At 49.6% G+C, this 11,104-nt stretch overlaps 1 protein-coding gene across 1 annotated transcript in view; it reads right to left on the bottom strand.

The window, feature by feature from the left end:
* Nucleotides 1-2,524: 2,524 nt before the first annotated feature.
* Nucleotides 2,525-11,104, bottom strand: part of LDLRAP1 (low density lipoprotein receptor adaptor protein 1) — a gene marked incomplete at its 5' end in the record, with an annotated part of 14,009 nt that continues 5,429 nt past the window's right edge. The window contains 5 exons of the mRNA XM_010171407.2: nucleotides 2,525-3,123; nucleotides 5,144-5,178; nucleotides 6,806-6,936; nucleotides 8,309-8,392; nucleotides 8,825-8,897. Coding sequence (XP_010169709.2) covers nucleotides 2,979-3,123; nucleotides 5,144-5,178; nucleotides 6,806-6,936; nucleotides 8,309-8,392; nucleotides 8,825-8,897 — 468 coding nt within the window. The remainder of the gene's footprint in view (nucleotides 3,124-5,143; nucleotides 5,179-6,805; nucleotides 6,937-8,308; nucleotides 8,393-8,824; nucleotides 8,898-11,104) is intronic.

Raw genomic sequence — 11,104 nt, 5'->3', positions numbered from 1 at the left:
CCACCACCACATTTACCCACAGACGAGCCCAAAGCACCAACCTCCCTCTTCTCATCCATTGTCACTCCCTTACCTGGAGCCGATCCAGTGACGCAGGGGCTCAGGGAGGGATGGATTTACTGGGCTGGCTGCAGTGGTCCTGTGCCGTGGCACATCCCTCCGTGCATCCTGTGTGGCTGCATCCAGTCCCATAAGCGTTTCCTGAAGGCAGCACAGCGGGCTGGTGTCTAACTGCAGGCGTCTTCCCACCTGGATGGCCCTGGAAAGAATCTTGCTGAGGGAGACAGCAAACTCAAACAGTTAGAAATACAAAGGCTTCTACACCTTCTACACGGTAAAAATAAAGTCACCCAGCACAGACACTCCAAAAAATGGTAGAAGTTTTATTTTCCTCAGTACAGATATTCTTTACAGCAGAAGGTTTTCTTAAAAAACTATATACATACATAGATAGCATTGTGCATTTCACTAGACGCTCCTAGAGTCTCTAGAAAAGGAGAAAGATCCATGTACAGAGAAATCCTCACAGTCCATTCCTGCAGCCCAAGCTCTTTCCCAGGAAGATCAGCACTCCCTGGGCTCAGGACAAGGCGCTCGCTACCACCACTCCTGCGCGGTTTTGGCGTTGCTTATGCAATAGGTTCACGTCTCTGCCGTGTGCCTCTGTGGCACAGACAAACTTGGAATAATTCCTGCAATTGCGAGAGACTGATGGTACGCAGGAGATCAAATAAGTCATGGGCATGGTAGTTTCGAGATGTAAAATTGCTTTAAACACAATTTTGCAGGATAAACAGAGCACACATTTTATTAAGAGACATGATGAGTCAGCTTCACAAACCCTCAATACCTTATCACAACACCACTTGGGGGGGGGAAAAGGAATCAAATCTAAGTTAGAGTCACTCAGCTGTTTCCTAATAAATTCTTACAGCTGACAAAGAGGTTTTTCTTTTTTCTTTTTCTTTTTTTTTTTCTCTGCAAGCAGTTTTAAAAGAGTTATAAAGAGCTATCTGGGGAATGAATTAGTGTTTCAAAACCAAGTTACAAATCTATAAAACAGATTAGTATACTTCACATAAGGCCACAAACACTGCAAACTGTCAGTGTGACTATTTAGGATCATTAAACTTAATCTTTTAATTAGCATAAGCTTTATGCCTCCATTACTTATTTTCAATTCCAGGAGCAGATGAAGACAGCTTCCCAAGCCTCATAAGAGACACGGCTGTCAGGGGGGAAAAGGATCAGAGCACGGCTGGAAGGGGCACCTCTTGCTAATTGAACATCCAGGTATTGGTCTTGCCTAATCCAATTCCATTTGAGTCTATTGAGTGAGCAACAACCACATGGTGTTGAGACAGTAAAAAGGCACGCACAGCCAAATCCACTTAGCGGGGCTAAGAACACAGATCTATCGTGCTCCTGGCTTCACCCAACCTGCAAACTTCCAACGTGCTTTAGCAAAACAAATTGTTACTCCCCGGTGGTTTTGCTTTTAAAGCCAACAGTGCAACGGAGCCTCAGTATTTTGAGTTGCATCAGAAACGGTGCACATGAGTAGTCATGTTTGAAACAGACCTGCAGCACTGGTGGACGAGAAGCTCAACATGAGCCAGCAATGTGCACTTGCAGCCCAGAAGGCCAACCATATCCTCGGCTGCATCAAGAGAAGCGTGGCCAGCAGGGAGGTGATTCTCCCCCTCTACTCCGCTCTTGTGAGGCCCCAGTTCTGTGTCCAGTTCTGGAGCCCCCAACACAAGAAAGACATGGACCTGTTAGAACGAGTCCAGAGGAGGCCACGAGGCTGGAGCAGCTCTGCTGTGAGGACAGGCTGAGAGTTGGGGCTGTTCAGCCTGGAGAAGAGAAGGCTCCGGGGAGATCTTATAGCGGCCTCCCAGTACCTGAAGGGGCTACGAGAAAGCTGGGGAGGGACTTTTAACAACGGCAGGTAGAGACAAAACAAGGGGAAATGGCTTTAAACTGGAAGAGGGGAGGTTTAGATTAGATATTAGGAAGAAATTCTTCGCTGTGAGGGTGGTCAGACACTGGCCCAGGTTGCCCAGAGAAGCTGTGGCTGCTCCTCCCTGGAAGTGTTTAAGGCCAGGCTGGATGAGGCTTTGAGCAACCTGGTCTAGTGGAAGGTGTCCCTGCTGATGGCAGGGGGGTTGGAACTGGATGAGCTTTAAGGTCCCTTCCAACCCAAACCATTCTATGACTTATTGCTGGGTTGGTTTGTTTTTTTTAGGTAAATAGCTTCTGAAGAGAAGTTACAGGCACTGCTTACCTTGACAATTCGGACCATTGCTTTCAGTTCAAGTTTTAAAGTGCAAAACTTCATAGAGTCTTTGGGTAAAAAAAGTGTCAACTCCCATAACAAAGCTGGCAAAGAAACAGCCAGAACACATAGGGATGATTGACAACTGTGAGAGTATCACAGACATTCACAACAAAAGCAAGATCTCTGCTACCTCTTTGATTTCAACGCTGTTAGCAGCTGCTGCAAATCTCCTCCCCTCCGCCCAGGCAGGTGATGTGTTGTTCAAGAAACAGTGGATTAGTAACAGTTGTGCTTGCAATTGCATTTGCATCTGCAGGTCTTTGTCTAGGGAAGTATATACAGGGAGACTTTGGTGTTGCATAGTCTTTTTTTCAGAGAGGAACAGGCACTGCTGAAGGTTCTTTCATGGTCTAATGCCACCTAATACCGTAGATGCTCTAGACACCTTCCAATAATATATGTAAACTGTAACGGCTATGAATAAATATGTTCAAGAGCATCTTGTGGTTTAGATAAAAGCAACGTACAAAAATCCACATTAGATTTCTAAAGCTTTGGTCTAAACTGTGCTGTAACATCACCTGACTTGGTGAAGAGCCCTCAGAAGAGTCCCTCGCGTACAGCACCCGCAACAGCACGATTCAGTCCATAGACTTTTAGTGGTTCTTCTCTTGTCAGCTCTTCAATGTGTTTGACCTCAAAACATGAACAGATCATCTTTCTCGCCTGTGTTGGACTCTATTTTGTTCCAGTCTACAGGTGAGAGCGTTTCTGCGCTCTGGATGTCTTGAGCTGTCAGTCCCGTGTCGAGGACGTGAGGGTTTGTTCTCGACTGAGCCAGTCTAAGAGAGGAGAAAAACAGAAAGTAAGAAGACAAATCTGGGCAGTTCAGAGCCTGGATGCTTGATGCAGCTGTAATGCTGAACCCAAGCTGCAGTTCCACATTTCAAAATCCTCCAATGGCAGGAAATAATTCAGCAAGGGGAGAGCTGGCACGTAACATCTGCAGCTCTCAAGTTTGTTGCAGCTTCGCTGCTGGTTTATCCTAACATTTCCCCTACAGGCATCCAGGGAATTTGCAGTCTGGACACCCCGTATATTAATGGTCTGGCAGAATGATGCTGTTTTCCTTCCCCGAGCTCTTGTTGGCAGGTGCATCGTTAGCTGGGATCTTATCTGAGTGTAAAGGCTCCACTGACCAAAGGAGCAGCCTCGTTGCAATGACTCAATTTTCATGGTGCTGTATCTGGACACGCAGCGTGTGCGGTAGCTCGCTGCCCACTGCACCCCCCAAGCATTTAACTCTTCAAGTTAAGACACAGCAGGACTCAGATGATGTTTAATAGCCCACAGGGTCTTCATCTCAGCCCATCCCAGATGTTTCACAAAACCTAACGAGGTCCAGTTTGTTGTTATGTTATTAAATACCTCTGAAAATGTAACACTGCAGCATCAATTCTCCCAGGGCCAAAAGGTTAACTCAAATATTCGGTGTTTCATCCAGCGGAGGCACGGTGTCGAACGAGCCTCAGATTAAACCAGCCACACGCATGTTTTTTAATAAAGAAGAAAAATGACCAGCAATGATGGTGCATCAGGAACACTTTCAGAAGCACCCGCCTCGGTGGATGAGCAGTCCAAACACTGAGTCACCAGAAGGCCAAGGGTGACGTGACAGCTCGGCATCCAGCAATGCAAAACAAAAGACCGCAACCAACAACATCTGCTTAATTAAGTAGGGCAAGGAGCAGAGGTGAAGAAAGCAGATGACATGAAGACATAAATTCAAGCAGCCCCTTTATCGAACACAACTTGGGACAGGGCTGCCGTGGAAGTGGAAGCCGTAAATCGTTCCTGAGAGCCAAACAAGGCACGAAGGTCTGTTTCCTTAGGGCTGAGTGTGCAGGTTTTTTATGCTGCTGCAAACCCTGGTGGAGGCAAGCAGCTCTCAGGGAGGTGACAGCGCTGTGCTCAGCCCTGCTACTGCCCAACTCCTCTCAGCATCTCCCAGACAGAGGAGGGGGCCTGGCAGCTCTCTGCTCCCTGCAGCACCCGCACCCAAGGCAGCTCTTTGCCTAAATTATCACCTCTGCAGCTCGCGCTGCCTGGGCAGCTTCACACACTGATCTGGAGAACAGGACCCACATACCCTACAGCGTCCCCATCCCCCTGGGGATCTGCCTGCACGGGGACAGACAGGAAAACTCACCTGAAAGAGGCAGGATTTGTTTAACATTGCTGGATTGCTCGGCGTGCACGTGCAGGAAGCTCTTAATTTGGATTGGAGAGTGGACGAAGCCAAATGAGGTCACGGCCATGAACTTGGAATGTGCTCAGGTGCATGAATTAAAAATTGGTGCATCAGCATCGCCCTGCTGCAACCCTGCTGCCACAAGGAGTGGTGGAACAGGGAGCCTGCTCTCAGCAGATGCTGCTGGTTTGGGGACAGATGGGAATGAGGTCCCAGGGTTAGTCCAAACCTCATGGAGGGATGAGGAAGGGTAAAGTCCCCTGTGCCATAAGCTGGGACCAGCATCACCGCAGCTAGAGTGAGGGCTGGAAACAGGCAGCCTCACACCGTCCTGGTAAGCAGGAGTGGACACACTGACTGCTTGGGGAATTAAATTCCCTATCACATCCCAGCCTCTCTCCATCCTTAAAAGGTTGTCAAAATATTTGGCTTATCAGCCAGCCTCAAAGCCTATCTTTCAATTAACAGTCGAGGTACTGATGGGGCAGCTGCCTAGGTCAGATCACAGTGGCTGATTAGATTAGAAGCATTATTAAAAGCCAGTCACTAGTCAAGTCTCCTGGGCTGGTCCCCCGGTGGTGTGAACTTGTAAAGGGAGTCATTAGAATTACCTTGAAAATGCCTCGTCGAGACCATCATCCATTTCCTTTGTTAAAGAGATAAAAAGAGAGAGAAGTAGTTGCTAAGAGAACGCACAAAAGTGTATTTAGAGATTCAGCTCTGCGCTTGAGCACGTCAGATAAAAAAAATTATATATATTGATTTCCAAGTGCTTCAAGCAACACTCCTCTCAGCAATCTGCCTCCTCGGGCAGCTTTCATCTCACCCTCTGCACAAGCCCTGAGGTAAGAGGCATAACTCTGGGTGGTCCAGGCTTCCACGGAGCAGATCCCAGGGCTCAGGTCAGGGATGCTGCGCTCCCCTTGCAGTCCAGGGATGGGGCAGGGGCTTGGCCCTTTCCCACCATCTCCAAACCAGGGTAATCCTGTCCCGTTGCCTGCAAGGGCTGGATCCAACCCATCAGCTGGACCACATCCTCTCTGGTGTCAACCACAGCCCGTGGCTCTTCCAGCTCCTGCCAGGAGACTGGCACAGGCTGCAGGTTCCTGGGCAAAGGGGGGACGCAGACAGAGCTCAGCAAGATGCTGCAGGCATCCCCTGGGGCTTTTCTGGATCAGGAACCCAGAAAACAACTCGGCATCAGCACAGGGAGAACCTGAGCTGCTCAGAAGCAACTCTGGGATCCTTTTTCTCTGATCCGATCTTAAGGTTTCCCAGGGAAAGCATTTGAGTTGCTTGGGGGGAGCAAGGTTTCGAGGGCTTTACTATGGACAGACTTGACTATTCCCAAAATCTTGTGATGCACTTAGAGATTTAATGTAATATCTAAAATATGAAAACTCTGCAAGAAGGGAGGGATCAGAGACTAAATAAGCCTCCAGGATTTGATAAGGCATAGAGTTGATCTTCAGGTTTAACTTGAAAAGCCTCAGGCTCAGACCTGGTAGACTCAAGAAACAGGCTTCAGACAAAGACCTTTATCATTCAATTCTCCAAAATTTAGGGGATGGCATGTTTCCAGAGAGGGCACGTGGTGGGGATGAGGTCCCAGGTCAAGTGGGGCTTCGAAGATCAGCCCCAGCCCAGTCAGTGATGGAGCCCTTGGACATGGGGGAGGCTCCTCAATGGATGCACTCCCAGGCACATGGTCTGGGTCATTATTTTTCTATTAGTGGTCCATGAAACAATTAAGCCAGATGACTGAGGACATTTTAGAGAAGCCATCCATGCTCACACAAGCCAGATACAGCCGCAAACAAAAATGAGGGAAAAATAAGAGTAATAAGGAACATCACTATAACCTGGTTTTAGTGAAAGGTAAACAAAAGCCATCAACATAATGATTTTTTTCCCCTGAACAGAGCAGTTAGGTGGCCTCTCAATTAAGTGACAAACCACTGAGAAACGCTGCTCGAGAATAAGTAATATTCAATTACCTGACAGCAGCATTTCTCAGAGTGCCTCACACTCTCATTCATGTATTTACAGACACTAAAAAGGGCAGCAAGTACTCAAACACTAATGGATCATTTTGAGACCCAGCTCACTGGGGCATCTCTGCAACCCCACCTGAACAGCTCAGCCACCCCACAGCTCCTGTGGGGTCTTATCCAAGAAAAAGCCTCAGGATGAGACCTGGAGCACAGGAAACTGAGGTGGCATCGCACCCTCTGGGCTTGACAGATGCTGCAGTTTCCTGGGGACACGCTTACCCACACCACGTTGTTATTTACAGAGGAGCTGGGCCCAAACACGCTGTTATCCAAGTGTGGAGAGTTTGTGCTGCTGGTCAGGGGCGATTTGGATGGATCTTCTAAATCCAGCAAGTTCCCCGTGGCTGCTGCTGTGAACAGAGCAGAGAGGGAATGATGCAGGGGAGGGGAAAACAGAGATGACACAAAACCAAACCTTTTTGTAGTAATCATTTCCTCTCAAGAGGAGAATCAAAGGGTTGCATCTAATTCCTTCAGGATGGCCCCAAATTTTAACGTGCAGAAGCAGGAGCTGCATTCACCCCAACGGGGGCTGTGGTGTCAGACAGAATAATTTGTGATGCTCAGATCAGGCACCCAAGACCCATCCATAGGGATGCAGGGGAGGACCTGCTGGCTCATCCCTCCAGCAGCCATCAGGAGAAGTTCCTGAGTACCCACTCACATCTAGGGTGAGTCAGGATCAGCCCTGGGCTGAGCTGGGACATCCCAACCTCAGGACATCCCAACCCCAGGGCTTCATAGCCCAGGGTGGGAACAGACCCCTGGTGATATCCTCAGCTCAGCCCACAGCATCGATTCAGCATCTTACAAAGATGCATCATTATTTTATAGGACCAAGAGCAAATCCTGCGTTGGGTGAAGAGCAGTTTGTAGCTTGAGGGCTGCTGGTACACTGCAGGCTGGGTTGCTTCAGGGAAGCTTCAGGTGGTCCCCATCACCCTGCAGTAAAAGCGCAATGCAGACGTGCTCCAGCTGCCAAGCATCCCCCAGGCAGATGCTGGAGCCCATTCCTACACCCGTGGCAGCCCCACATCATCCTGATTGTGCCACCACTTGTGAGAGATTCCTCCAGTCCTGGGCCTTCACATGAAGAAATGAGATGTGCCAGCCTGGAAGGAAGCCCAGTTTAATGCTATTTTCCTCTGCGCCAAATCCTCTTATCTCCATGGCCAGCGTGGAAGAGAGATTAGCCTTTTGTCCCACTTCTGCCTGGCTACACATCTTGCATTTCAGAGGCTGCAGAGCACGGCCAGGCACTGAATTATGAGGGGTTTTACTATTTAATTGTTTTATTTTCATACACCTCTCCTTCCTTAGGGGAGCTGGAGACAGAATGGCACCTGGATGTCCATCTTCTGGAGCCGCCGGCATGGTCTTTCAGGTCTGAGACAAACCTGAAATCAAACCTGGGACGTGGGGGTCCATGCTAAGCTCATAAGGACATTCCAGCCCACTTGCTGTGGACAGATTTGGGGTGGCAGGAGCTGAGGATGAGGGGCAGCATGAGATATGTGGGGGGGGAGATGGAAGGACCTGGCAAATATCCCAAGCACATTCCAAGTGCTCTGCTGAGGGCAATATCTCTGCTACGATAAAAACATTTGCTCCTCGCTGGTGTTCAGTGTCCTCCCAGGAACCTGCCCCGTTCAGGGAAAACCCCACAGACCTCACATTCCCCATCCCTGAGCCCAAAGCCAAGCTCTGCTGCTGGTGACTTACGTGTGTCAGGATGGGCAGGGGTGTCCGAGCTGGGGCTGCTTGTCCCTTCTCCTTCCAAGATGGACTTCTCCCGCTTCTCCTTCTCTGCAAAAGAAGGAGACCCCGTCACTGCTCATGGAGCTCACAAGCCTTTTGGGAGGAGGGATGGAAGGACAGCTAGGATGAGCCACCAGGTCTCCTCTTCCCACAGCAGCCCAGGCTCTGGGTATGTTTTATAATCTTGTGGAAGGTGAAAGCAAAAATCCTGGCAGCAGCAAGCCTGAGGTACCACAGACAAACACCAGGTCCTCTGCACCCGCCTGCGAGACGGGAGCGCAGCCAAAGCTCAGCTGGATTTACAAGGCTGTCGAGAGAAACCTGGAAGATGCCTTAAATCACAGCAGAGGTTAGACCAACCTTAACAGCAGCCTGGAAATTTGGAGGGTGAGGGAAAAAGGCACTTGAAAGCTGGAAAAAAACCCCAAATCAGCCCTTGAACTTTCACGTCAAGAGTAGGAAAAGGGAAAAGAGACTCACCTTCCTTAGCTGCCTGCCAGAACTCAAATGCGATTTTGAAGGCTTGGGCTACAGTGAGGGTGACTGCTTGTGCCTGCAAAGACAGCGATGAGGTTAATCAACAAGTCCTCGTGTAGATTTAAATCATTTGGAGGTTTTGCTTTGTGGATTCGTGTTAACCTGGACCCAGCCAGTCCTCTGCTCCGCACGCTCCCCGCCTGGCTGGGGAGTGGTGATCAAATATTGATGGAAGCAGAGACTTGTTCCGTGTAGGACACGCAGCTCGTTGTAGACACGTCTTTAGGTGTAATGGGAAGACAGAGAAAGCAGGAACATGGCTGTCCCAGGCACCGCACTGACAGATAGGGAGAGAAGAGCCAGAACCACCAACATCTCAAAGGGAATTAGCACTGAGCCCTGGCCCACGCTGCTGTCACAGCATCCCAGAATGGCCTGGATTGGAAAAGCCTTTTAGGATCATGGAGTCCAGTCATGAACCCAACACTGACCAGTCCCCGACTAACCCATGTCCCTCAGCACTGTGTCTACACGACTCTTCAATCCCTCCAGGGATGGGGACTCCACCACTGCCCTGGGCAACCCCTTCCAATGCCTCAGAACCCTTTCAGCAAAGAAATTCTTCCTCACATCCCATCTAAGTAGCACACTAACCTTTTGACCATGCCAGAGCCAGGGAGGGATGTGCAGAGCTATGGCACGTCCCTCCCCAGCGCTGTGCACAACCACACACACGAGGATGCTCCGAGAGCAACAGACAACGGGGCAAAACACAGCGAATTGGTAGCTCTCTGCAACACGAAGCAATCTGGGAGGCAGGACGAGACAGACCCCGGGGTCTTCCCTTGGCTCCCCTGAGCTAAGCTGGGGTCTCGCTGCCTTAGACCAACAGCCAGGGCTGCAGCAGGAGCGGGGACACCCTCACCTTCAGTCACTCTGTTCCTCCCCAAGCAGAGAGCTTGAGCAGCATTAAAAAAAACCAACCCACCACCTTAAATAGCCCGAGTTGCAGGAGATGTATAAATAGTGACACAAATGCCAGTTTCATTAGGAGACGGCAAAGCTCACGAGCAGTTTAAGTGCAAGGAGATAACGAGGAACACTGCGAGGCTGGCACGTCGCAGGAGCCTTGAGGCTTGAGTTTGTTTTACGAAGTTGCAAAACTAAACAAACCAGATCCAGGTCCATAACCCACAGCCCCTGGTAACTCAGGGGATGGCGACTGGGGGGAGCGTGACCAGAGCACAGGCATCCCCCAAAAACCAGGCACTCCTGTGCGGGAGGGGACCCAGCAAACCCATCGGTGCCAATTAAGCCCTGCGAAGCAGGAGAGCTCATTTGAATGTCAGAGCTATTTACATCTTTGATGGAAGTGCAAACGCTTTATGGTAAAAACTTAAATATGGTAATTAAGTATGAAACTCCTCACAGCTGTTTACAATTTAAGCTGTCACATCTGAATCAAGTTTAATAGACCCAGCTACTGTTGAGAACTACCCATGAACTAAAAATACAGACTAATTATATGCCCGTGACTGGTAGCGCTGTGTACATTCTGGGACCCTGCCCTGGGGCAGGGACAGTCCCTGGTCTGGGAGCAGGGCATCACCTCACCAGCATAACATTCATGTGTTTTATAGACAAGGAAAAAAAAATAAATATTGGTTTTTTTGCCACAAAAGGCCTTGGAGAACTTTATTTGGAGGGAGAGGCACTAAGCTGATATACCACTGAGATAATTCTTTTAGCACTGGAGAGATTTAAATTTTAATTTGCAGAGCGAGGCTTATCTACTCCGTGCAAGGATGGGAGCACACACTGCAGAAAGGAGAGACAACTTGTAGCTTCCATTATTCTCTCCCCAGAAAAAAACACACCAAAACAAGCCAGGAGAAGTGCAGAATATTAACAGAGCTGTGGTGGCTGCACTCTGGGCACGGGGATGCTCGTAAGGACCCAGGAATCACCACACCGGGATGCACTGGCTGGGAACAGCTCTCTGGAAGTTTGTTTCCCTGTGGATTCAGGAGATTGTGTTCTCCACCCCTGGAACAGGCACAAGGAGAAGGATTTCTTGGGGCAAAGGGATCTCACCTGCCCTTCCTCTCCCCTAAACTCCCTTCTTGCCATGGGGAGGGGGCTTAGTCCCAGCCCTGGCTCCACTGGAGAGACCCCCAGAGCTCTCCTTGCCCCAGTTGCAGCCAGTGCCCAATGACCGACTTCTCTCCCTCGCCAGCTCCTCTGTGCTGGCTCCTGCCCATCCTGATGCACTGAATCAGCAGG

This window comes from Antrostomus carolinensis, unplaced genomic scaffold (genome assembly GCF_000700745.2).
Source record: "Antrostomus carolinensis isolate BGI_N321 unplaced genomic scaffold, ASM70074v2 scaffold33557, whole genome shotgun sequence".
Taxonomy (NCBI): domain Eukaryota; kingdom Metazoa; phylum Chordata; class Aves; order Caprimulgiformes; family Caprimulgidae; genus Antrostomus; species Antrostomus carolinensis.
This window is presented reverse-complemented; position numbering and strand designations above follow the sequence as displayed.